The following is a 25,844-nucleotide window of genomic DNA, read 5'->3' as shown; positions in this document are numbered from 1 at the left end:
GGCTCAAGCTATTTGTGTGATGGATGGTTCAATGTCTAAAAAATAGGAATTAAAATAGAATTTTATAATTTTCAGTCAAATTAAATAGCTTTGAAAAAAAAATTAAAATAAAAAAAAATATTAATAAATTTTTGGCTGAAAATAGAGAATTTTTTAAAATCCTTTTCTAAAAATGATTAATTTTTTTTTGCTACGTGTTCTAATGTGAGACTAATAATATTTTTTAAAAAAATAAGAAATATGAAAAAAGAAAAATTTTTCTTAAATTTTTCAATTTTTACGAAAATATGAAAATTCAATATTTTTTTTTTACAAAAGCATAAAATAAGTTTTAAAAAATAATTTTTTTTGCAAAATTTTTAGAGAGGAAAATTCAAATTAAATTTCGTTTATAATACAAAAATTCTTAATAATTAAAAAATGTTTTTTTATTTTGAAAAATTTCTTGAAAAAATATGAATAAAGACTAAATAATTGACAATTTTGATTTTAAAAAACTTTTTTTTTTTTTGCCCTATTGGATTTTATGCTTTTGAAAAGGGGCATGGGACAAAACATAGAAAAACATAGGCCGCTCCAAAAAGTAAAAAAGTGAAAAAAAAATTGAATTTCCATGTTTTCTCCTTTTTTGGAAAATTTAATTAAAATTCTTAAAGAACATTTTTATTAGGATTTAGTAAAAATTGTTCAAAAAATACTGTCAAAATTAATTAAATTACAAAATTTATGATTTTTACGTTTTTTTTTTGTATCAGATTTTAAAATTAAAATTTTTAATTTAATTTATTTAAAAATTTACCCTAATACTACGACTGGAAATTTTTATTGTCAAAACTAAAAACACTATAAATAAAATCATTGAGATGCACAAAATTTAATTAGGCTCGCAACGACAACTTTTTTGTTTGCTTGGATTCAGTTACTTCAAATACTTCGTTTAGTCAACATTTATAAAAATGTTCTCTTTGACTGGAATTTTATTTGTTCTTTTTATCAATTTGGTGAGTAAAATTTTAAAAAATTCCACAAAAAATTTAAATCATTTGTTTTTAAAGAATGCAACGGAACAATTACTTCCTGAGTATTTACCTGGAATTCCAGCGTATGAAATGCATCCAACAGTGTCGAGTAATATCACCATCGCCCCTACTAGTTGCAAAAATAATTCTCGATTGGATTGCGATGGATGTCACAGACAAATTGTACGATGTTTCAACATTTTACTTTTTTTTATTGTTCCTCATAAAGTTTCATTGAACAGATTTGCGATTATCAGGGAAATATTCTGGCGAGAGTGAATTGTCCTACAACTCGTCCATATTGCAGTCATGAAAGTGGACAATGTATCTCGTCACCACCTAAAGAATGCTCGCCCTTCAGTGATGCTGTTGAAAAATCGGATTTATGTCCTAGTTCCGGATTCTTTCCGCATCCCTTACAATGCAACAAATTCAATTACTGCAGTTCCGAGTTGCAAGCGATTCCCTATATTTGTCCCCATTTGTATGTTTATGATCCAGTGTCGCATTTATGTCGATTGTTGCGTAACCCTCAAGAGTGTCCCTTGTTGAATTGCTATGATTTTGTCAATCAGTTCGTTGGATATCCCCTAGATCGGTCTCTGTATGTCTTTTGTAACATCGACGCCCTGGGAAATGTTCGACCTTTGTTGTACCAATGTGCCAGTGAAACGGTTTTTAGTCCATCGAAACAGGGCTGCGAGTTTTTATGCATTTTCATTCTAATTTTTTTTTTAGATTTTTTATCACTTGAATTAAAAATATTACAAATTTGATGACAAATTATGGACAAATTGTTCCTTTTGTGATGAGTTGTAATGATGGATCGCGGTTTGTAAATGAAAAATGTAAAGTGGAAGAAAAAAGTTCGACAACAACGGAAGCTTCACCGTCGAAAGCGTTACATCATGCTATTGCGTTTGTACCTGTGACGGTTCATCTTTTTACAATGTTGACACTTCACACCAAAATTTCTTAGATTAAACAGTCACACCTTGCGTTTCTAGGTTTTTTCGTATAAAAATTAGAATTTGTCAACGAAAGTTTAGTTTATTCTAATGTTAGTGCGAGATTTCACGGAATTTTTTAAAATTTATGTTTTATCGAGGTTCTTGACCTCTAGAATTAGAGCCAAAAAAGCACTTTATTTAAACTTTTGACGTTGAAAAAAGCAACAGAGATAAATTTCGTACTCATTCATGCAAAATCATCAAAAAGTGTATGAAAATCTACAAATATCTTCTAATTTTCGGTACATGGATTCTTCATCATCAGACAAAAGTTTCGCCATGTGTACCGATTTTATTCGGCAGATTCTTGTCAACGTCCATACCATGTTGAAAACACCGGTTCTCGTCGGATCACCGAAGTTAAGCAACATCGGGCGTGGTTAGTACTTGGATGGGTGACCGCTTGGGAACGCCGCGTGTCGTTGGCATTTTTTTTTTTTTTTGTTCTTAAAATTAATTTTTATTATTTTTGATAATTTTTAGTTGATTTCGGTAAAAATAATTCAGAGGTGTAAAAAGTTTATTTTTTCCTGGGATCGAAACTCATTTACCAAAATTATATTTACAATTTTTTACCCCAAAATAATAAAAAAAAAACATAAATTAGTCAATTTTATAAATTTTTTAAAAAATTTAATTTTTAAATTGTAAATTTTCCCAATTTCCCCTTAAAAATTTGAAATTTCTCTATTTTTGAAAATTTTCCAGGAAACAAATACTGATTTTCACGACGGAAATAATCAAACCGCTTAAATTTTTTTTAGAAATTTTTGTACATACCGAAATTCATTAAAAATTTTTAGTTACTTACCATAAAAAAAACTTACTTCGAAAACGAAGCTCCATAAAATAAAAAGTCATTTAAATATTTAAAGTTTTATTAAATATATTTATTGTTCTTCATGTTCATGTATTTATAGTTACAATGTTTTTTATTATTAGATATTTTGAATATCTGGCTCGTTTTCTTGACTCCCTTTTTGATCGAAATCCCTAAATATAATTTTTATTTAAAACTTTTAAATAACAAGAGATAAATTTCTTTATGATAAATAAACGAACAAAAATAGATTTTTTCTCCATTATTATTATCATCAAATACCGCAAAAGATTCCATAAAATATTTTCGCACACGTATTTATTGTCACATTTTGCTATACATATTTTTTTTAAGGTATATAATTTTCCTTATTCATAATAATTTTATTGTCTGAATTTTATCTTGATTTTATCTTTTCATGCTATTTACACATTTTTTGTTGTAAATGTAAATTATTGTCATGTTAATTAAATATCTTTTTAATAAATGTTATTTATATGAAGCACGTAACTTTTTAATTAAAATTGATAAACATTTTCTTTTCATTCTATTTTTTTACTCATGACATTTTATGACTTCTTTTTAATTTTTTACTTGACGACATTTACAAGGTATCTTTAACTCTCGCATTTTATGTAATTAATTAGAATATTTAATTAGGTTAAAAATTTAGGTGATAAGTTATGTTTTTTCCAGTAGATTCGTTAAAAAGTTGAGCTCCCATGGTGTGTAAAAGAGTTCTAAATATCAATTATTGTCACTTTGCTCTTGTGCCCATCTCTTCAATATGTATATTTTATGAATTTTTAAGCAATTTTTTATTGTTTACTTTAAATATTAACGATAAAGACGTCAATTTATTGTCCACCTCACTTTCAGTATAAGTTAAGTATATATTCTTACACAGTATATGGATAAATATTTGTTTTTGTATATAGTTTTAATAATTTAATATTAAAAATGACCTATTTAGTCATCTTTTAAATATATATATTTTGTATAAATTTATGGTAAAGGATACGGGGAATTTTTTATTAATAAATTTTTATTTTTTTAGATAATTTTATTTATACAAATAACGGCATTTAATATTTTTAGTTAATTAAATTTTAAATTTATTTCAATAAAAGATTAAAAAAAATAAATTGCATGCCAACAATACTAATTCCAGCCTTAAAAATTAGTATTTTTAGAGCAATTATGGGCAAATTAATGATGAATCAGTAAATAATTAATGGACTTCATATAACTAGAGATCAAAAGGGACAACTTGAAATGGAATTGATGAAGATCTCTACAAGTTGTCAGCAACATACATGTTTGATGAATAAAATTAATATCTTAAAAATGTTACTTACTTGAGAAAAATGTCTTCACCAACTCCATTTCTGTTTTCATAATAATATAATGTGTTTAAATGTACTTTTATAACTAGTTGGAATCTTTTTTTGTCATATAAATAAATGTTTTTATAAAAAGGAGGTCTTAATGTACTTTGATATGACTCAAATATTTTTTCTAACTATTCATACGTAAAATGTGGGAATTCATATAGTTGGATATGTCGTAGAAGTTTTATATTTATTTAGAAAAAAAAACAGATAAAACATTAAACAAGACACTCTTTCTTTAAAACAAATCACTTTCTGTCAAGTCATTGTATGGCATGTCATTTTCAGTCATAATTTGTACATAAATTTCCTTAAGACGTTGATAGCAACGCATTTGCCGCTGATTCTCGAGCAAGTCTGTGGTGTCAATGGCGTCTAAGTTGAACATGATGTCTTGTTTAAGATTATCATTATTATTGTCTAGTTCTGGTTGTTGTTCCGGCAAATCACTCGGAGCTGCGTATTGATGATGATAATAAGGATTGCGGTCGAAATTTTCTCCAGTGGAGGGCGGAAACGCGTGGTGGTTGTTGCGGCTCGCCCCAGTCTGTTGTTGAGCCAGATAGTCCCGCGGTGTCCCAGCTAATGACGTTTGCATAGCCGGTATAACAGCGTCTACAAATTCCGTTGACGATGGGCCGCCGGCGTAGGTCGTGTGGGGGGTAAAATCCGGCCTTTTGTTGAAAAATTTCAAAAAAAATTCTGTTAATTCCACCGAAAAAAAAATTTTTTTTTTTGAAGGAAAAAAATTTAGAAAGAAATAAATTTTAAGTTTTTCCCTTAAAATTCTTAAAAATATTTTTTCTACCTACAGAACATTTAGAATGAAAAAAAAACATCAACTATAAACTACACATCAACTTTTCTACCAAATACATCCTGACATTTATTAGACCAGCTCATTTTAGTGGAGGCACTATTTTTCTATTTTTAACTAAATCTACATAAAATTTATTTTAAAATCTAATAAAGCCTGTTTAATTGCTTGATAAATATGGAGAAAACGAGCATTTAAAAACAACTAAATGTGTGTATAATGAAAAATGTTACCACGAATTTGGGATTAGAAAAGGTCATGTAAATTGCGGTTAATATAAAACTTTTTAGTTGAATAAACAGAAAGAGTTTTCAGCAAGTTTGTAAACATTTTCGTCTACTAAAACACACAATGAAGACGTAAATGAGATGCTACCGTTATTTATTTTAATGTAAATGCTAGAGGCAAGCCACATTGAGGTTGAACCGAGAATGGTTTCACACTAACAAACAAAATACGGTAAGGCTGCTACAAATTTATTTAAAAATTTTTGTCCTATAATTTGAAATAAAAAAAAATATTGAAATTAAAATAATATAAATTTATTATTTGTTTATTAAATTTGAAATCTTTTTAATTTAAACAATTTTTGATTAATTTTTTGAAATTAAATCCTAAACTTAAATTATTTTTTTTTTTTTTTCATAAAATAAATTTTTTAATCACTTGGTTATGTGAAAAATAGTTTTGAGAGAAAAATCTTTTAAAATATAAAATTTGAGTACAAATTCTTTTAAAAATATTGAAATTCTATAGAAAAAAAATCATACCTAAAATATTTATTTTTTTCCAATTTCAGATTTTTTAATTAATTATTTTTATTTATTTTTAATTTATTATTATTTTATTTTATTTATTTATTTATTTATTTATTTTTTTTATAAACATTATGAAAACTTTAAAATTTCCTTAAAATCCATTATTTTCTCTAGATCTTATGAAATTTGTAAGAATTTTTCCGAGAACACCGATCCCATTTTTTTTTCCACAGAACCAAAGGGACAAGGAACAAAAAGTTTAAAATAAATTTGGAGCAACCTCACGTGTCAACCAAAATAAAATAAGAGATATCTTTGTCTGACGCAATTTTCTTTTTCATAAAAAAGGTGGGAGGTGAACTAATTGAAGACATGTCATCTACAAGAAAATTTTCGCAGGTGTTGAGATTTTCGTGGAAGGTCATGTAAGGAATAAAAATAAAATATAACAATCATGCACGAGAAAACTAATGAAAAATGTAGGCGTTTGATAATTCAGAATTAAATGATGACGTAAGTTAAAAATTTACATATTTACAGATTATTTTTGTTAGTTTCAAGTTCATTTTTTTTGTAAATATTACCCGAGAAAGCTTCTCTCAAGATTTTCGTGTATAGAAGAGTCAGATGTTAAAGTTAAGCAGGGGAAGTCAGGGGCTTACAGTAAAAGTACAGCAATAACGACCAAACTCTTCTACCCATTGAAGCAAGATGCGTTTTTTAAACGCTTAAAAGTTCTAAACAGCGAACATTTCGAAATACAGTAATTTGACAGCAATTACGCTAAGGAGTATAAATTAATGTAATCGTCATCAGTAGTGTATGAGAACGCAATCAAAATGAAACAACAAAAATATCAACTACATAACAAAGCACTTCAACTTCCTACTATTCGAGACCTCGCGCGGCCAGATCGACTAAAGCGACCACCACGAACTGGTCTAAAACTGGCCTGATGATAAGGTAACCAACCAGACCTGAAAGCAGCTCCAACATGACGTTTTTCAGGCCGTTGTCTGTACGAGCTGTCGCCCCTTAGCATCCCTAGTCTAGCTAATGCACCTACGTAACGCTTATTGTACGGATATGTGCGATATGAACGGAGACCACTCCGATAACCAGAACGCATGAAGGAGCCTTAACATTTTTTTTCAATTATTTTTTTTATGGGCGCAAATTCGTATTTGTAGGAAAAAAGAGAGCCGTAGAGAAAAGAAAGAAATAATATTTTATAGAAAAAAGGCGATTACTCACTTTTCATTACGCTTAATGGGAGTTGCTTACCAAGGTATCGCTTTTCATCGTTACTTTTGTACGCAAATGGGTATGCTTCGTCCATCGCTTGTGCCAACTCTTCGTAATCGAAGGGAGACGACTGGTAGTTTGGTTCAATCAATTCCGGAGTCGTTATTTCGTCCATGATTGTGTAAGAAACTTCTCGTTTGTGTTGTTTGTTGCCACCGTTGCCATGGACTGGTGAGTTTTTGAGAGCACCCACGTTGCGTTTTTCATCTGTAAAATCAATTTTGTTCGATACAAAAAAAAAATCAAAAATATTAACGATTGAATGGACATTTTTAACATTGTAGATTATATGTTAGGAGAAAAATATTTTTGTTTACAAAATTGATCATTTTTTTATTTTTCGTCTCTTATAAGCAAATGAAATTGAAAAAATTGAACATTTTTGAAAACAACTTTTTTTATTATGAAATAAAAAAAAAGTTGTAAAAAATTTTTGTTAGCTATTTTCCTTTAATTAAAGTTTAAAAAAATTAAAAAAATATCAGTTATTAAATTTTTTTTTTTTCAAAATTAAATTTTTTAAAATAATTTCTTGTAAATTTTTTTTAAATCCATAATTAAGCGACAAAAATTTCTTTTAAAAAACATTTTTAAAAAATACTAAAACTTATTATTTTTTACATTTTAGGTATTTATTTGATATTGGAAAGATTTAAAATTTCTCAAAGCATTTTTGATTCTTGATTGGCTTTATTATCCATAAAAAGTTGAGAATAATTACCTTCATGACCAGCCTCGACTTTACTCGTGTCTCTCTTGCTCGTCGGCGATTTCTGATGATTCGGTAGACTCCAATCGCGTGCCAACATACCAACATTACGTTTTCCCGTAGTAGGTACAAGCAAATTACCACGTGCCAAAGCCGCCAAATTACGTTTCGGGCTGGTATTTACTTGATTTGGGTGAATTCTGTTCCGAACTCTTTCCACCATGCTTCGTTTTCCGTTCATCATAAAGTTGTGGTTGCGAGCCAGCGATGAAATACTTCGTTTTTCCGAAGATTGTGACTCGTCAGTTTCTTCTTCGGGATCTTTTGAGCTGGGAACAGATGATGGCAAGTGACCATTTTTAGCCAAAGTTGCCAAACTACGTTTGATAGCGTCAATTTGGGAGCCACGAAGCATGCCGCTACGTGCTAATGCTCCAACATTACGCTTGCCAGCGCTGCCCTTGAGATGACCTTCACGTGCCAGAGTTGCAATGGAACGCTTGTCGTAATTCTCGTAAAGCGCATCGTCATCCACATTCTGATAGTCTTCCGTTAATTCTCTGTCCATCAGATTTCTCAGTTGGTTACGTAATGCGGCGGCATGCAACTCATAGCCTTGATCGGGATTCACGATTTCTGATAAAACTTGTTCGAGTTCGCACGCTGTGAGAGATTCCGCAGAGGTAAACTGTTACAAAAAAAAAGGGTGGAAAAGAGAGAAAAATGATCCTATCAATGTCAATCAATGAGTGAGTTATTTATTTTTATTAAGAAATTCCTGAATCAATTTGAAATTGTGTTTTTTCTTTCTTTCTTTTAAGATATATTTCATGCTGTTACTACGTCTTGTAGCCTATTTTTCAATGTTGATAAACAGGGATAAGAAAAATTTGTGATAAAAATCGTGTTAATGTGTAAAATATTTCTGATTGTCATCAAAAACTTTATGTTAAATTTACAAAGTTGATTTTTTTGAAAAAAAAAATCTGGAAATATTTGTATTAAAATTATAAAAAGTTTAAAATAAAAATTGTGTTATTTTGGTATTTTTCTAAAATTTATGTTAAAATTAATTAAGTATTTAAATTAAATAAATTAAAATAATTTAAAAAAATTTCAATTTAATTAAATATCTTAGACAATTTTTATACAAAATTTAGAAATAAAATTCATTTATAAAATTTATCGAAATATTAAACTTTTATAAAAAGCTAAAAAAGTTAAATAAACATTGAGTTTTAAATTTTTTTAATAAAATTTTAATTAATTATAAATTAATTTTTTTTTTAATTTTAATAAAATTTGAGAGTTTTTTAAAATATTTAAAATTTTCTGAAAAAATTGAAAATTTATCAGATTTTTTTTATTTACTTAAAAATATATTTAAAAAATTATTTTGATAAAAATTTGGTGAAATCTAGTTAACATGTAAAAAATCGTAAAATTTCTCAAAATTCAATTTCCATTGAAAAAAAAAATATTTTTTATCCCTGTTGATCAGAAACGAAACAAGCAACATGTTTCAATTTGCGAAAAATGTTTGTAAACGTCAGAGTAATTTTTCACTCTACATATTTTTCGTTTTCTCTAAAAATAACTCTCATATATTTATTTACAACAAGGCACGAAATAAGCTTCTTATTCAAAAAAACAAAAAATAGTTTCGTTCAGTAAAATTCCATGACCGAAAAATTGTCTGTAGTCAATGAAAACTCCGTTGTTTTACGTCATGCCTTCGTAAAAAGCTGACAGACAAACAAAAAAAAAATCAGTAGCAGTTTATCAATAACGCCAATCAGTTGGAGCTATTTATAGCTTGTTCACTTGCACAAGCCAAGAAAGCAACAAATGTTCTTGCTGCTAACAATAGACAGGTTGGATAAAAATAAATTCAATATCCTGTACGTGAATATTTCAATCAGAAAATTAAAGATGCTTGTCAATTTAATAAGATGTATCATTTTCTGAATAAAAAAAACCGTCCAAATTAGACGATTCATCTATCACTCTATTACTTTTTTTTCTTGAAGGCTTTAAGCTAATAATGTCATTGATAATGCGGGGGCGTCATCCGTTTTTTTTATCAAGAAATTGAGAATAAAAAGCATTCGTTGAAAAAAAAATAACTTAATCGCATTCCAATTTTCCACGTTTTTCTACAATTTTCTAAGCATTTCCATACTTTAAAAATAAAAAAATCCCAGGAATTCCGTTAAACCTACAACCTAAACCTTCAACCTACATAAAAATAAATTTTAAGAAAGCTTAAAAATTTTGTAATAAATCACAAATCAGTTCATAGCAAAGTCAACTTCAAATTTAAAAAAAAAAATTAAATGCGATAAAAAAAATACAATTTTTCACCATAACAGGAAACACGAAGACGGAAGTAGAAGTAATAAACATTTAATCACTTGCATAAATCCCCGACACACTTTAAATAAATTTATTTTTATTTGAGCGCGTAGCAGATCCCGTTATCAAACAAACTCATACATCATTTTTTTATGAAAAAGTAAAATAAAATTAATTCATTGCTCCAACTTGACACTCATCGTCATCATCAATATTAAATTAACAATAGAACACAAAAAAAAAATAATTTTTTGTGACACAAAGGATTATTTGCGTTGAAATACATTAAAAATTGCTTTAACTTCAACAATATTAAAATAGAAGAAGAGAATTGCAAAAATAGAATTTTCTTCAATTAAAAAGAACGTTGAACCAGAAAAACAAATATTTAACGAAGAAAAAAATAGTCTTCGCTGTCTGATCATCGTAACGAATCCTAATGACGAGCACACGAAGTGATTTCAAATTAGAACGACGTCCACGTAACTCACCCCAAGCAGTGAATAAATAAATATTTATCACAGATGAGCTGTTGCGAATAAATCGGATGAAATCGGTTTCACATGATTTTCTTCTCCTTGCACGCTCCACATAAAAAATTTGTAAACAACGCAGTGAGTATTTCTTATCATTTTGGTATCATCTACTTCTATTTTTTTCTCTGGATGTGTTCTCTGTTTTATGGAATTTGAAAAGGGTTCATTTACCATGCTATGTGATTCTCATCTCATAAAATTGCTTGCGGAAATTGATTCATTTATTAAATAAGATATTTTTGCAGTATAACTGTCGTTGCGAGATAAAAAAAAAAGTAAAATCTGGAGTTTATGGTAAATGAAAAAATGTCATGAAACTATGTTATTAACCGTATTTTATAAGAATTTTGTAAAGTATTTACCTTAGAGAAAAAAAATTAAGAGCTGAAGAGTTTTTTTAATTCTTAATTTTTTTCATTAGATTTTTTTTTTTAAATTGAATGAATAATATAATTTACCGCATACTAAATTTTTCACTGAAAATCCAGTGATATTCTTGTTATTTTTGATCAAAATGTCTCTAAAGAAAATAAAATATTTTAACAAAATAAAATGTGAATATATTTTTCACGTGAAATGTTGTTCAGATGACATGTTTATTTTTTTTTTCTTATTTGAATTGAACTTATCATCTTTTCTATATAATGAATATTGTTTGTATTGAATATCACAGGGACATTTTTTGATATACCAATGGGATTAAGAATGATTCGGTTTTAAATGAGTTTTTCAAAGCTATTTATTTAAGGACAATCCGATAATCCTCAACATATTTTGTTTTTGATTTGATATCGAATATCATTATCGTTTTTGATAATTTTTGCCAACTAAATTTGAATCACAAAACCTTTGAAAAAATATTTTATATTTTTAATATAGCTTCAAATAAAAATTTTGTCACGGTGCTTCCTCAAAAAAATTATTTAAATATTTTGTTGAAAATTTCATATGACGAAAATGAGATGCACCAAAATCGAAAGCCCAAAATTAAAATTTACAATTTAAGAAAATAAATAAAAAGGTAAAAATTTTATCATTTAAAAAAACATAATTTTTTATCTCAGATTATAAAATGGGTCATCGTATAAAATTATTGAGTTAAATTAAGGTAAGATCTGTATAAAAACACGTTAGGAGAAAATTTATTAGGTAAAATCTTTTGTCATGTTTGAAAATATTTTATTACAAAACTTAAAAAATTGCGCTAAGACATTGGAAATAACTGTTTTCCATTTTTTAGCATTTCTAGAGATCCCTAATACGAGAAACCGGTTTTTTCTTTTGAACAAACCAATCAAATGAAGTACCTGACAATTGCTCATAAAGTAAATTTTATAGCAAAAAAAATACTAAATAGTTAGTTTCAGAAAAACAATCAAAGATAACAGACGATCTATAAAAAATGAATTCCATCAACGACTTATTTGATGAGGTAAGTTAATAATTTTTAATTAAATTAAAAGTTCTACAAAAAATTTATGTTTCACAGATCTTGGAAATGATTTTCAAGGAACTTCCTCGGCACGATCGTCTCATTTGCAAAGAAGTTTGCCAGCGATGGAACGAAATCTTAATGGAATTTGCCGCTTTTCGTGGCGATCGTCATATTTATTTATCAAAAATTGAACTAAAAAAAGTTAAAATAGATGATAAAAACGTCTTTTTTGTTCAATTTTTTGATAAAAATAAGCCGCCAATCTCAACTTTTATGAACTGTAAAAGACCTTACGAAATTGTCACCATTAACGACGTCGAAGTGGTGTTCAAAGAAGGAAATTCTGATTTTGATGACAGCGACGAAAGCTTCGACAGTTATGATGGTTACTATTCGAGACCGAGTTTAGACGAGGCTTTCATCGAGTTTATGACATTTCTTGGAAAAACAGTAAAAGAACTTCATTTTACCGATTTAACGCAGTACCACACAATTCATTATACATTACCAGAAATGACGGAACTTGAGAAACTTTATTTCAATTGTTACAATATTCGTGATCTAAAATTGAAAAAGTTGATTGAAAATAATGACGAACTTTTCTTAAAGAATTTAAAGACGATCCAGATAAAATTGCATTCGTTAGATGATCCAGAAGACTTAAAAACGGAAATGAAATTTTTAAGAAAAATGATTCCAGATATTTCTATCGATTTGCTCATTAAAAATGGAAGCTTGGAAATGTGGAGTTCCGAAATGAACAAAGTTTATTCGTCATTCCTTATAAATGTGCAAGTGGAAAAGACAAAGTTAGGAGTTTACAGTGATTTAACCGAAAGCGAAGTATCTAAATTCGTTCCGAGTGATAATGTGAATTGTGATAATTTTATAGTTGCATATCCGGAAAAATTGTCATTGGAGTCAAGTTCAAGCTTCTTAGGCAAAGTACAGAATGTGAAGCATTTTCAAGTTTTTACCAAATCGTTGTCTGCAGTCGAGAAAAATGGTGATAAAATAAAAACATTGTATTTAGTTCCGAACGGACCCATAAATTCGTTGAAAAGTCTGGAAAAATTAACAAATTTAGAAACTTTACGGTTACAAAAAGATGAAAACGAAGATTCAGATAGTAAAAATTGTTCATTTGGACACGAAATAATACATTTAAAGAGTCTTAAACATTTTTCCAGCTACTTGAAAAATTCTTGCCAGCATTGTTTGGATGCTCTAAGAAGCAGTTTTCCAAATTTAGAAAGTATAAAATTAGAGAAATCTCCACTAGGTATTCTCTTTGAAAATAATTGGGAAAAATTGGAAAAAGTTAATATTAATGTTGAAAAATTTGATTTAAATTTAAAAGATCTTAAATTCTTGGAAAATACTCACAAAACGGAAAATGCATTAAAAAATTTAGATATTAGAGTCGTTCAGAAGACCGCCACTAACTTGACTCTAGATATGGTGAAACACATTGACAAAGCATTTCCTAATTTGGAAACGTTTGCACTAAAAACAACTGAAATGGAAATACTGCCGTCGTTAAATGATTTGAAAGATGTGTTAGAGTCTCAGTTTTCCAAGTTGAAGGAGTGGATGCTTCACCCATGGAATCAAAAAGAAAAATTTATTTTTAAGAAAACAAACGGAATTGTAACAATGGAGAGAAACACACTACAATATTCACTTTATGACTCTTTTGACGATGATGATATTTCAGATTTAGATCTTATTTCTTTTGAAGATGATTAAAATTTTTCTTTTTGCAGAAAAATTATTTTAATTTAAAAAATAAAAATAATAATTGTCAGAATTTTTCTTAAAAAATGTCTAAAAGTTTGTCAATAAAAATTTTTATGCAGTTTATTTACTTAGGCAAATAAATATAATTATCCATTTTTTGTCCCCACCTCCGATTTTGTCGAAAAAATTCAGCGGGAAAAAATAAAAATAAAATTAAAAATTTAAATATTTTTTACATTTTTTTGAATATTTTAATTGAAAAATTACTGTTTACGATAAAATCATACAAAAAAACAAAAGAAGTTCTATTTAAAAAGACGTTTTCTATTGATATGTAAAAGAAAATTTTTTTTAAGGTCACTTGTCCAAAAATTTTTTTTTTAATTTTTGTTTTGGGAGATTTTACCTTACTTTTCTCCACTTTCATGTTCAAATTTGAAAATAGTATTAACTAAAATTAAATAAATTTTAACAATCAACGTTTAACGTCTAAAAATTTTAAAAAGTTACAATTTTTGTTTGTTGAAAAATATTTATTTTTTTATAATGCAAAAAATGGTAACCAAATAAAAACATTATGTATAGAAAATAAAGAACCAATCACTTCGTTAAAATACCTCGAAAAATTAAAGAATTTAAAAAGTCTCTGGATAAACAGGCACGAAGAAAATGGAGAAAATTGTTGTTTTGGTCATCAAATAATAAATTTGAAAAGTCTTAAAATCTTAACCATCCACTCAAAAATGCATTGTCAGGAATGTTTGAATGCACTAGCAAGAAGTTTTCCACATTTAAAAAGCGTAGGATTAGAAAACACTCCCCTTACAATTCTCATCCAAAATAATTGGAAAAATTTGGAAGTGATCAGCATTACCGTTGAAGAGTTTGATATGGGCACAAAAGGATTTTTGGAAAACACTCAAAGTACCTCATTAAAATATTTATTTATCAGAGTTCGTCAGAAGACCGTCACAAAATTGACTCTAGAAATGGTTAACCAAATTGAAAAATTATTTCCTAATTTGAAAGAATTTGCTTTGAAAGCAGATACTGCGAATTGAAGTTTCGCCATCGTTGAATGATTTAACTCAAGTATTAAAATCCCAGTTTTCAAAATTGAAGGAATGGAAGCTTCTCTCGTGGAAACTAAAGGAAACATTAACTTTTAAGAAGTCATGCGGAATTCTAGGTCTGAAAAAAACCTATGTATTATATATTATATTATATATTATTATATATTATATATATTTATTATATATTATATAAATTTTCTTAAGATGAAGATTTTTTTCCCCAGATTAATGGCATGATTTTTTTTAATTTTCCAGTTTGTCAATAAAAACTTTTTATGTTTTTTTGTTTATTTAGTGTCCGTTTCTTTATTTTTAGAGCAAATATTTACACTTTACTTTTTTTCTGTACAATCCATGAAAAGGCTTAAGTTGATAAGAAAACACTTGAGAAAAGGACTTTTCATATTTTTATTTATAAAATAATTCAATTTTTTTCAACTGATGAACCCATTTTAAGATGCCTTGAAACAAATTCATTTTTTTATTTATGTGCTGAAAAAATATTTTACATTATTTTATTTGACCATTATGCAATTTGTCATGATGCTTAAAAATTTTTAGGACAAAAACAAAGTCACAAAAATTTGAAAATTTTTATCTTATAATTTTTAGAATATTACGAACAATTTAGAACACAATTTTTTGCATCTTTTATATTCAATTTTTTTTTTTTTTCATTTTTTCTGAACAGTAATTTTTGTAACTAATTAAAAAATTAAAAGTGTTTAATAACATTTTGTCATCTTAATCATTTTATAATTGACGGTAAAATTGACCAATTCATTTTTTAAAATTAATTGTCATTTTTTATAAATTGAATTATTTAATTGATACAAAATGATTATCAATACATCACTGAAAATTTATTACCATCAAAAAAAGTATGGCAATTAATTAAATATTTTGACATCTGAAATCAATTTAAATCCAAAAGAATTTTTTTTCTCATAAATATTCATTTCACTTTTTTTCTTTTGTTTTTTTTAACCCTTGAAAAAAAAATTCGTTTTCCTTAACAATAATTCACTCTTGATTTTTTTTTCTTCGTAAGTAGAAAATCATGTAAAATTAAATAAGTTAGATGTTAATTAATTTGATCCAGGAATTATTCTCGTAACGACGTAATTAAAGTTAATTTATTATTGGCATTATATATAAAAGTTTCACTTACTGCATTTATACATAAACAAAAGAGTAAAGTAATCCTTATGAAAACGTGCGTAAAATGATGCTGAGATCCTCTTTTCATTTTTCTTTCCTTTCTTATTTCGTATTCAGTAAACGTTTTATTTTTTTTCTGTAATTTTGTTAAATAATATTTTTTTAGCTCACTTATTATTTTGTACTTGATAAATAAACAAATTACCACAAAAATAATATTTTTTTTATTATTTATGATACAACACGTATTTTTTATATTTTTCACAATCAAAACATAAAAATAATTCCTAAGAAAAATATCAATTATTTTTTTTTATCAATTTATATTTTTCACACTTTTTGTTTGTTACTTACAAAAAAAATATTTTTTTATTGTCACAATTTTATTTTTCTAGCTGAAGCAATTTTAAGCGCGGTTAGCAAGTATCTGAACTTGATTGCCGATTGTTGCTCCTTTTTATACGAAAATTCCGTGAAACTGAATGAACGTGAAATACGAAGCTGCGACTTTTTGAATGATTTCGTGTTCATTTTTTAGAAATGCGTAAGGCATGCGCTTTGGAGCCACAACAAGCATGGTCCTCCTGACGAAATGTGATTTTACTACGAAATAATGAGGTAGCATTTGAGGAAATGATGACGTCAAAAAAAAAACACTTGTGGATTGTACAAATTGCCTATATTTCGGAAGATGATCATGATAAATCACCCCAAAACTTAATGTCGTTGCTCATTAGAAGTGAATCGAATTTCGCCACATATTTGATGACGAAATCCAATCGTTAGTTATAAGTGACATCATATAATTTAAAGATTTAGTGTTCTCGGGAGAGTTTTGTGTTTCATCACTAATAAATGGCGATAAATTGACAAACTATTTTTAGAAATTTTAAAAAGTTTCGGATTCATTGGGGATGATAAAATTATTTAATTTAATTTAAATTAATATTTTTAAAGAAAATTAAATTTGCGAATTTTGCTTCTGATATTCGATAAAGTCGAACTTACATAGTAAGTACTTACCTCGATTAAATTTAACTTCAAAATATTTTTAAGTAATTTTAAAACTCCATAAATGTCTTAAAAAAAATAAAAAAAAAAATGCCAACGACACGCGGCGTTCCCAAGCGGTCACCCATCCAAGTACTAACCACGCCCGATGTTGCTTAACTTCGGTGATCGGACGAGAACCGGTGTTTTCAACATGGTATGGACGTTGACAAGAATCTAACGCATAAAATCGGTACTCATTCATGAAAATTTTTTCAATTTCCAAAAATTGTACCGAAAATCTAAAAATATTTTTAATTTTCATATGTCAAATTTCATCATGATGATTTTGCATGTGTACCGAACGAGATTCCATTACTTATCTCTAGATTCTTTTGTCAACGTCCATACCATGTTGAAAACACCGGTTCTCGTCCGATCACCGAAGTTAAGCAACATCGGGCGTGGTTAGTACTTGGATGGGTGACCGCTTGGGAACGCCGCGTGTCGTTGGCATTTTTTTTTTTTTTGTTCTAAAAAATATTTTTTGTTATTTCTGATAATTTTAGTTGATTTTAGAAACAACTGTAAAATAAGGCCGCTCTGACTTTTGTTTTTAAACTCTTTTAAAAAATAAAAAGTAGCACACAAAAATTCTAAATTCAGACAGATTTTCTGTTAATTTAAAGTAATTTTAAGGTAATTTTAATAATTATTTTATTTTTTATTAATTATTTGGTAACAAAAATACTTTGTTTATTTATTTAATGGTAATTTGATCAAAATTTAAAGTTATTCATCTACATAAATGTTTTGTTTCATGGCACCATTGGCACGAACAATTTTTGAGTCATGCTCATATTCAACGTTTAATCCTAAATCACTGTAATTTCCATGGTAAGTACCATTTTCGGCCGCATAACGTATCACGTACTTCCAATTTGGGTCACAAGTCAAAATCTTTGGACTTCCAAAAATAATAACCAGTGACTTGGCACGTGAAATTGCGACATTCAATCGTTTTGAGTCCTTCACGAATCCAAGAGTATACTTTCTGTCATATTCCAGCTTGTCTTCGGACGTTCGTACAGTCGAAATGATGATGACATTTCGTTCTTGTCCTTGGAATTCTTCTACCGAACCAATTTTCGGTAATTCACGCAAACCATAGGGCTGCAAAACTTCCCGGATAATTTTCACTTGTTGCTGGTACGGCGTTATTATGCCAATTTCGGACGAATCGATGCCGCATTTTAAGAGTTTTGCGACAAATGCAGTCAATTGACGTGCCTCGGTGGCATTGAACCACGAGGGGGAATGAGGTTCTTGTTGGTTGCGACCGTTAACGGGTACGAAATGGACACCACAGAAAGGCTGTTCGCCATTGTAGAATTTCCCAATGTCTTTGAGGGCGTCTTGCATGTCAAGTAACTTTTGGATTTCCGGACACTTTGGATCGTTGCTAATCATGGGTTTGAGCGTGCCTCCGTAAAATAAGTCGCTGTACACGGAAAGAATACTTGGAATGGATCGATAATTGTACACAAGTTGTGTAACTAGTTGCTCGTTGTATCCCTTGCGGAATCGATCGCGATCTTTGATGTACGGCGATTGTTCCATCATGCGACACAAAAAGGATTTTGCCAAACCTCGTTGATTTGCGAAGCGACTTAGAACAATTGGTCCGAGTTGTTGTGGATCGCCAGCAATAATAATCTGTCCTTCGTCACGTTTCAAAAAGGAAATCGGAATCATACATTCTGGTTCGACCAATTGACCGACTTCATCGATTATGACGTGGGTGAAATGATCGTCGGGAAAATCAAGGAACATCAAGTTGCCCAAGGAAGCGCAAGTACCTATGATGATTTTGTTGTGAATCAACGAAGATAAAGGAACTTTGAGTTTTAATCCGTTTTCCGTGACAATGTCTTGTTCGATGACGGTGCGTTCCATGGCGATGTCAACGGTGCAGCAATACGGACGGAGATGATCGGGAATCAATTCTTTTTCAATCAAGTTGTAACTGACGACACGAATAAAGTCTCCAGGAATTAAAACTTGATTTTGCAAGAGACGTTCGGTGAGCAAATTTGCAGAGCTGTTCGAGGGAGCGCCAACCAGAATTCGGGAATCACTGATGAGAGCAATTTGTAAAATTATTTCAACTAGCGTCATGGTCTTTCCGGTACCAGGAGGGCCTAAAAAGAAAATTAAAAGGTAAGAAAAATAAAAATATTGGTTTTGAAATATTAAAAAAAATCGATTTAAAAAAGTTTCGCTTAATCTCACTTTAAATTTTTTACGATTTTTTTTCAACTTTTTACTGACATAAAATTTATAAAAATTACCTGTTTAAAATTAAAGTTTTAGATATTTTAATACAAAAATTTTAAAAAAATTAATTTTCTAAGGCGAATAAATTTAATGTATCCATTTTTGTCTCCCCCCCTCGTCGAAAAAATTCAGGGGGAAAAATAAAAATTAAATTAAAAATTTAAATATTTTTGGCATTTTTTAGAATTTTTTAATTGAAAAATTACTGTTTACGTTAAAATCATACAAAAAACAAAAGAAATTGGCTTTAATCAGACGTTTCCAATTGAAATGTAGAAAAAAAAAAATTTTTAAGTCACGTGACCCAAATTTTTATTTTGTGAGATTTTACAAAATGTTAAAAATTACAATAAAAAAAATTCAAAAATATTTATTAAATAAAAAAATGAAAATATTAAATTTGATTTTTTTTCATTTTTGACTTTTGGGTTTAAATTTTGAAAAATTTATTTTTTATTAGTAAAAAGAAATAAATATGAAGAGTCAACGTGTAACGTATAAAAATGTTAAAAATTACAATAAAAAAAATTCAAAAATATTTATTAAATAAAAAAATGAAAATATTAAATTTATTCGCCTAAATTAAAAAATAATTAAAAATTGTCCAAATCTTTACTAAAAGTTATAAAATGTCTATCTTTTGAAAATTAGAGCAATTCGCTCCAAATTTAAAGCGTTTTATAAATTTTTCTTTTTTTTTAATTTTAAACAAAATCGAAATTAGATATTTTCTTTTAAAAATATTTGAAAAAACTTTTTCAAAAATTTAAAAAAAAATTAGAAAATTGCTAAACATATTTTTCAAAATTTTTTAACAGCCAGAATAATTCAGAATTAAATAATTTTTCCGAATGATTCTTGAATTAATATTAGAACTCAAAATTAACAAAAAAAAAATGAAAATTATTAAAAACTGTTCAAAATCAGTCATTTTATAACGACAAGTATTTCAAAATCATAAAAATTGTGTGAAACATTTTTTTTTAAATTGGCTTAAAACTTACCAAATATAATGTACGGCAAAGGTCTCGCCTCTCCACGCAACACATTAACAACCGCTTCCTTTTGTACCTGATTCAAATTCCGATTGAACCATCGATGAACCTTCGTAAATCCCTCCATGTACAAATCGCCATCTCTCAATTCGACCGGCAAACGTGGTACTCGTGGCGTTATTTTAGCGGGAAAGAAGAAATCTGCTTTGAGACCTTTAAAGGCACGATCACATGCTTCATGCGTTTTACGGAATTTCGCTCGCGATGCTTTGAAAAAGAGGCGCCAATCTTCGCCGTTATAAGTTTCATGAAAGGCAGCACAAAATTTCAAATAAATCCGATCTTGCTTGACTTTGTGAATGCAACCCTCATATTCGGGCTTATTCGAGTTCATGTAAGGACAACTCGCGATGACACTGTCTCCGATGCACAACGAGGGACGCCGTTCTGCCAAACCATCGATCACGAGTACGAGATATTCGCCGTCCCGCAAAAAGTGAGCGCGTTCCTTGTCGTATGTGCGCATGTTGTGAAAATGTTGAATTTCCTCCAAATGTCCAAGAATGCGAAAACGGATGACATAATTGTGTTGATTGACATTTTCCGCCAAACAGGAACGCCAATTTTCAAGTTGTTCCATGATGTCACGATGCGGGGCGTTTTGCAGGACAATTTCTTTGAGGGCATCGGGAACTTCATAAGCGGGAAACCGTTTCGCAATGAAACGCGGAGCAACGCAACTCTTTTCGCCCGGGACTACTTCGCGATTTTTGTACACATTTCGAGTGTATTGCTTGTTCTTGTACATCGGACATGAAGGAGTTTGAATTCCAAAGTTTTTCGTATCCAGCAAACTCACTTCGATGGTTCCGTGCAAAACGAATCCGTCGAAATAGAAGCGAATTGTTTCACTTTGTGTCCCGAAACTTTGAGCTGTAGCTTTAATTTTGATCTGCAACTGCTTTTCCGGCAGAATTTCGACTGGATCATCACTTTCGAGAATTTCGCATTGCGAGTGTCTCTTGGCTCCCAAAATTTTCACGGTATTCAAGACAAAAGGACGATTACTGAAGTTCTCCAAAATAAAACTCTTCGTTTTAGATTCTCCTTCAATCTCAAAGAAAAATTCCAGCTTCTCAAAAAGGACTTTCATGCCTTTCTTGACCGTATCCACTTCACGACTCTTTTGCAAGCGACTGATCATCGTTTCCTCGCAAGATTGCAGCAATTCGATTTTCACGACACGCCAATGATATTGCTGATTTTTGTAAATCTGATCACTTTCGAGGCAACTAAAGCTCACAACATCACCAACTTGTGGCTGGTAACCCGAATCTAGCGAGTTTTTGTGGAAAATGTATCGGTCGTCAATTAATCCGCTCTCCTCGTAAATCGAACGGATCGTGCCTTGACGATTTTCGCGAAAACGATTTGGATAAATGGCGAGGTAGGTAACCGTTTCGCCCTCAAAGTCAAGGAATGCGTCGCTCATTTCGACCTCAGCGTCAATTTTGATGCGATCGCCGACACATGGAACATAGCCATTCTTCATTTTGACACTGGCCAAGTCAATTTCGCGTTGGTATTGCGAGCCTTCGTCAACGATGATGTAATTTTCCTTTTTGACGTCAACACGTCCGCAAAATGTCTTCTTAAATGTTTTGAAATACTGGGGTTTTGTGGCTTTTAGCATCTCAAAGTCATCGCGTGGCTGTGAAAGAAAAGAAAAAAGATTAAATTAAGTCCAAAAATATTTCAAATATTTTGACCCATAATTTTTTTTTGCAATGAGGGGTAAGGGCACTCCATTTTTTTTTTATGTTTTTGTCCCATGCCTAATTTCAAAAGCCGAAAATCCAATGGGGCAAAAAAAAAGTTAAAAATTTCATCAAAATTTACCGTTTTTTGGCCTTTTCCCATAATTTTTCAAGAAATTTTCAAAATTTTTTTAAAATAATTTCGATTTTTAAGAATTTTTGTACTGAAAAACAAAATTTGACATAAAAAAATCATTCTCAAAAATATTTTCAAAAAAAATATTTTTCAAAATTTTTGAAAGTTTTTTTATGAAATTTTTTTGTTTAAGTTTTTAACTTGAAATAAGAGTATTTTATTAAAAAATTAGAGTTTTAGATTAATTTAAAATTACCAAATATCAATATGAATACCATAAAAACAATTAAAATATTCATAAAGGACCAAAAATTGTTTAAATTTTGTAATTTTGTATGAAAAATATTTCAAAACTGTTTTTTTTTATTTTGCCCCCCCCCATTTTAAAAAAATTGTTTTGGGACAAAAACATCGGAAAAAAATTGGAACGGTCTTAAATAATTTAAAAAAAAAATAAAAAATAGTTAAAAATATAATTTTTTTTAGAAAAATTTAAAAAAAAAAGTATTAAAGCTTTTTCAAGTAAAATTCCAAAGAGTTTTTTTTTAATTTTTTTTGAAAAATTAAGAAAAATTTTAATTGTTTAAATTTAAAGTTTTATCTTAATTTTATTTGGAAATTTATTAAACTCTTTTGTTGTCCCCTCTCGATTTTTTTTTATTTTTTAAAAGGGCAAAATTATTGAGTTTTATTAGAATCACCCAGAAAAATGTCATAAAAAATTTCAAAAATTTAAAAATAAATATTTTCAATCGTTAAAATTTAGTTGGAAAGAAAATTTATGTCCAAATATTTAGAAACTGTGATTTAAAATTTATGAATTTTTATGAAAATTTGATCGAAAATTGTAATTTTTTTGTCTTCATGGTCTCAAAAATTCCATTAAAAAAAATAAAATAAAAAAAAATTCGAATTAAATAAAAAAAAAAATACTCACATCACAATCATCAAATTCATCTTTCAATTCCTCAATGCGAATCACACGTTGTCCAGTTTCATCGTCCTTTTCTGCCAGATAAAGCACTTTCGATCCCGGTTTGATGTAATCAGCCACACTGTTATCCACGCAATTCATGGAAAAAATGTATTTGTTATCGATGATGCCATTTCGCGTATTCAATTCGGTCACTGTGCCTTCAATTCGAAAAAATTTGGTTTCATCTGAGGTAATTAAGCCGACGGGATCTTCCGCATTATATTCATCCTTCTCTTCTGGCTCGTCTGGTTGAAGCTGTCGTTCAAGTTCTTCTAATTCTTTCAAATTTTTCTCGTGCTCTCTTTCGGCATACCAAGTTGGGTAAAATATTTTCAGGAAAAAATCCATTTTGCTGCACGTGTTATCGTACTTTCAAACGGTACTGTTGCTAATAAGGAACTTTTTTGTTTTTTAAGGAACTTAATTGGTCATTTTCAAGTTTTGCTCGTAAAACTTGAAAAGAAATCGTATTTCAGTCAAAAAATGTAAAATCGCCACGAATTTTCCTGAAAAAATGAGTTTTTAGCAATTATTTGAATGGAATTTCGCAGGGAATATTAAAAATTGATATTTTCATAAAATTTAACTGGATTTTTATAAAATTTCAATAACTTACAGTCTCCAGAAGATAAAAATGCAGTAAACCACGTGAAAATGCTATTTTTCTGTTAAATTTTAGTCAAAAACTGCAGACTTTGCAGAAATTTTAGCCGCTCCAAAATGTAAACAGAAAATCAAGTGTCAATTTCAAGTGTCACATTTTTTTGTTTACCTTTTTCATTTCACGCGCCGCTCCAAATATTATGCTAAAATTCTTCAAAAAGCTCACGACAGTCCCTTTTTTGAAGCGAATCGTCCCCGTTAGTGAAGTTCCTGTTGAAAATCCGCCCAAACCGAAGCGCAAACCAATGGCCAACACAAAACCCATCGTCTGGATCGACATGGAGATGACCGGATTAGATGTCCATCAAGACAGAATCATGGAAATTGCCTGTTTAATCACGGATCATCAATTAAACATCATCGCCGAAGGTCCAAATGTAATTATAAAGCAACCAGATGCGCTGTTGCAAGGCATGAACGAGTGGTGCACCAAAACACACACCGCTACAGGTCTTTACAAGGCATGTCAAGAGTCAAAAATTACAGAAAGCCAAGCTGAGGACATGGTTCTGACCTTCATTCAGCAATATACGAAACGAAATGAGGCTCCATTGGCTGGAAACACAATTTACATGGACCGATTTTTCCTGATGCATCAAATGGAAAAGGTCAATAATTACTTAAATTACCGAATAATCGATGTGTCGAGCATTAAGGAGTGTTGTCAGCGATGGAATCCAGAAATGCACAAAAATGCGTAAGTACATTTCCATCAAAAAAAATTTTTTTTTAATTTTTTCAATTTTTTTAGGCCACCGAAGAAATTAGTTCATCGTGCCCTCGACGATATTCACGAAAGCATCAAAGAACTCCAGTATTACAAAGAGTTCATGTTCATCAAATGAGATTTTTAAAGGAAAAAATTAATAAAATTCTGTTCAAATAGTTTATTGTCGATCTACTTCATATTTTTTTTTGCGAAACGGTGAAAATCCTTGGAATTAAATATCAAAATCGAATAAGTACGGATAATTTTAGGTGATTTCTATCAGATAAACTTCCGTTAACGGAATTACATGCTAGCCATAATGATGGATGTAACGACTGCGGATGCCAACATGATGTAACCGGTAGCGTAAACTTCCTTCATTGTCAAAAATTTGCCGTAATCCCAGCAAAAGTGTCGAATTCCGTTGCAAGTATGGTACGCCAAGGGGAATGCCAAGACAAATTTCATGGCAAATAACGAGGCCGAGCTCAATTGACACGCTTCGAGTGCCGAAATATAATGACTGGCATCGTGTGGCATCAACAAACAGCCATATCCCAAAATTGCAGCCCATCCTGTGAGTGCGATGCCAGCAAAACGATGCGAAATTGACAACAAACTGGGCAGTTCGAATTTGTAGATGGTCACATGAGGAGACAATTCGCGTCCAAGACGAGCATTTCGTTCATCGTGACTTTCTTGCTTGGCGGCAGGAGCACTTACAACGCGTAACGTTACATTTCGAGAGTTGCACCATTGAGGTCCAATAACGGATTTTTTCGCCAAGTTGAGCGTGTTGAGGACATTGCGACCACAGAGATTTCTTTAAAAAAAAAAAACAAACAAAAAAAATTGTCAATTCAATTCCATATTTAGTTTACGTAACATTCGTAATTGTCGTTTAATTTCAGTTGAAAATATTTAAAAAAATATTTTTTAATGAAATTAACGAAAATTTTCAACTTTACGTTACTTTAAATTGATTTTTTCCTTCATACCTCGTAAAAGCTAAGGCCATTTTGCGAAAATTATTTTCGATTTTTTTATCGAAACTGCACCTTGTCGATAAATTTTCACGATCACAACTAAAACAAGTGCATGCAAAAATTATGCACAGGGAAATAATGCACTTTTGACAGCAAAAACTGCACT

The 25,844-nt window shown here is 29.5% G+C and overlaps 4 protein-coding genes and 3 non-coding genes across 10 annotated transcripts; 3 read left to right on the top strand and 4 right to left on the bottom strand.

The window, feature by feature from the left end:
- Positions 1–2,338: 2,338 nt before the first annotated feature.
- On the top strand, positions 2,339–2,457 carry LOC134828253 (5S ribosomal RNA). Its single transcript, XR_010161883.1, has one exon. It is a non-coding gene; the product is annotated as a 5S ribosomal RNA (ribosomal RNA).
- A 1,478-nt stretch (positions 2,458–3,935) lies between these two features.
- Positions 3,936–16,421, bottom strand: LOC134838111 (neuropeptide-like 1). Of its 4 annotated transcripts, none has more exons than XM_063853567.1 (6): positions 16,335–16,421; positions 16,140–16,265; positions 7,842–8,517; positions 7,100–7,327; positions 6,793–6,952; positions 3,936–4,914 (listed from the first exon to the last, which is right to left on the bottom strand). In XM_063853567.1, the coding sequence occupies exons 2-6, from the start codon at positions 16,215–16,217 to the stop codon at positions 4,479–4,481; spliced, it is 1,578 nt and encodes a 525-aa protein (XP_063709637.1). In that variant the 5' UTR covers positions 16,218–16,265; positions 16,335–16,421; the 3' UTR covers positions 3,936–4,478. The 4 variants fall into 4 exon arrangements, with proteins under 4 accessions (XP_063709637.1, XP_063709638.1, XP_063709639.1 ...); XM_063853568.1 differs by having other exon boundaries at positions 4,561–4,914; positions 6,705–6,952; XM_063853569.1 differs by lacking the exon at positions 6,793–6,952 and having other exon boundaries at positions 4,705–4,914; positions 7,070–7,327.
- Positions 16,422–17,231: 810 nt separating this feature from the next.
- LOC134828228 (5S ribosomal RNA) lies at positions 17,232–17,350 on the bottom strand. The gene has a single exon (XR_010161860.1). It is a non-coding gene; the product is annotated as a 5S ribosomal RNA (ribosomal RNA).
- Positions 17,351–17,516: 166 nt separating this feature from the next.
- On the top strand, positions 17,517–17,635 carry LOC134828266 (5S ribosomal RNA). Its single transcript, XR_010161896.1, has one exon. It is a non-coding gene; the product is annotated as a 5S ribosomal RNA (ribosomal RNA).
- Positions 17,636–17,858: 223 nt separating this feature from the next.
- LOC134827106 (probable RNA helicase armi) lies at positions 17,859–24,047 on the bottom strand. The gene is made up of 4 exons (XM_063839659.1): positions 23,937–24,047; positions 23,282–23,826; positions 20,461–22,162; positions 17,859–19,320 (listed from the first exon to the last, which is right to left on the bottom strand). The coding sequence occupies exons 2-4, from the start codon at positions 23,666–23,668 to the stop codon at positions 17,912–17,914; spliced, it is 3,498 nt and encodes a 1,165-aa protein (XP_063695729.1). The 5' UTR covers positions 23,669–23,826; positions 23,937–24,047; the 3' UTR covers positions 17,859–17,911.
- A 36-nt stretch (positions 24,048–24,083) lies between these two features.
- Positions 24,084–24,884, top strand: LOC134829045 (oligoribonuclease, mitochondrial). The gene is made up of 2 exons (XM_063842040.1): positions 24,084–24,680; positions 24,735–24,884. The coding sequence occupies exons 1-2, from the start codon at positions 24,124–24,126 to the stop codon at positions 24,826–24,828; spliced, it is 651 nt and encodes a 216-aa protein (XP_063698110.1). The 5' UTR covers positions 24,084–24,123; the 3' UTR covers positions 24,829–24,884.
- LOC134829067 (succinate dehydrogenase cytochrome b560 subunit, mitochondrial-like) lies at positions 24,860–25,844 on the bottom strand. The gene is made up of 2 exons (XM_063842063.1): positions 25,691–25,844; positions 24,860–25,515 (listed from the first exon to the last, which is right to left on the bottom strand). The coding sequence occupies exons 1-2, from the start codon at positions 25,708–25,710 to the stop codon at positions 24,996–24,998; spliced, it is 540 nt and encodes a 179-aa protein (XP_063698133.1). The 5' UTR covers positions 25,711–25,844; the 3' UTR covers positions 24,860–24,995.

The sequence above is a fragment of the Culicoides brevitarsis genome, chromosome 1 (assembly GCF_036172545.1).
Source record: "Culicoides brevitarsis isolate CSIRO-B50_1 chromosome 1, AGI_CSIRO_Cbre_v1, whole genome shotgun sequence".
Classification (NCBI taxonomy): domain Eukaryota; kingdom Metazoa; phylum Arthropoda; class Insecta; order Diptera; family Ceratopogonidae; genus Culicoides; species Culicoides brevitarsis.
The sequence above is the reverse complement of the archived record's forward strand: the minus strand, read 5'-3'. Positions and strand labels throughout refer to the sequence as shown.

Excerpts from the sequence above, each read along its gene's own strand:
- LOC134838111 (XM_063853567.1), bottom strand. The coding sequence starts at position 16,217 with ATGAAAAGAGGATCTCAGCATCATTTTACGCACGTTTTCATAAGGATT. Across the intron at positions 8,518-16,139 it reads TTTGTTTATGTATAAATGCA|TTTACCTCTGCGGAATCTCT; the intron begins GTAAGTGAAACT and ends TTTTTGTAACAG. Across the intron at positions 4,915-6,792 it reads CATGTTGGAGCTGCTTTCAG|GCCGGATTTTACCCCCCACA; the intron begins GTCTGGTTGGTT and ends TTTCAACAAAAG.
- LOC134829067 (XM_063842063.1), bottom strand. The coding sequence starts at position 25,710 with ATGGCCTTAGCTTTTACGAG. Across the intron at positions 25,516-25,690 it reads ATGGCCTTAGCTTTTACGAG|AAATCTCTGTGGTCGCAATG; the intron begins GTATGAAGGAAA and ends TTTTTTTTAAAG.
- LOC134829045 (XM_063842040.1), top strand. The coding sequence starts at position 24,124 with ATGCTAAAATTCTTCAAAAAGCTCACGACAGTCCCTTTTTTGAAGCGA. Across the intron at positions 24,681-24,734 it reads CCAGAAATGCACAAAAATGC|GCCACCGAAGAAATTAGTTC; the intron begins GTAAGTACATTT and ends CAATTTTTTTAG.
- LOC134827106 (XM_063839659.1), bottom strand. The coding sequence starts at position 23,668 with ATGGATTTTTTCCTGAAAATATTTTACCCAACTTGGTATGCCGAAAGA. Across the intron at positions 22,163-23,281 it reads ATGAATTTGATGATTGTGAT|CCACGCGATGACTTTGAGAT; the intron begins GTGAGTATTTTT and ends TTTCTTTCACAG. Across the intron at positions 19,321-20,460 it reads TTTGCCGTACATTATATTTG|GCCCTCCTGGTACCGGAAAG; the intron begins GTAAGTTTTAAG and ends TTTTCTTTTTAG.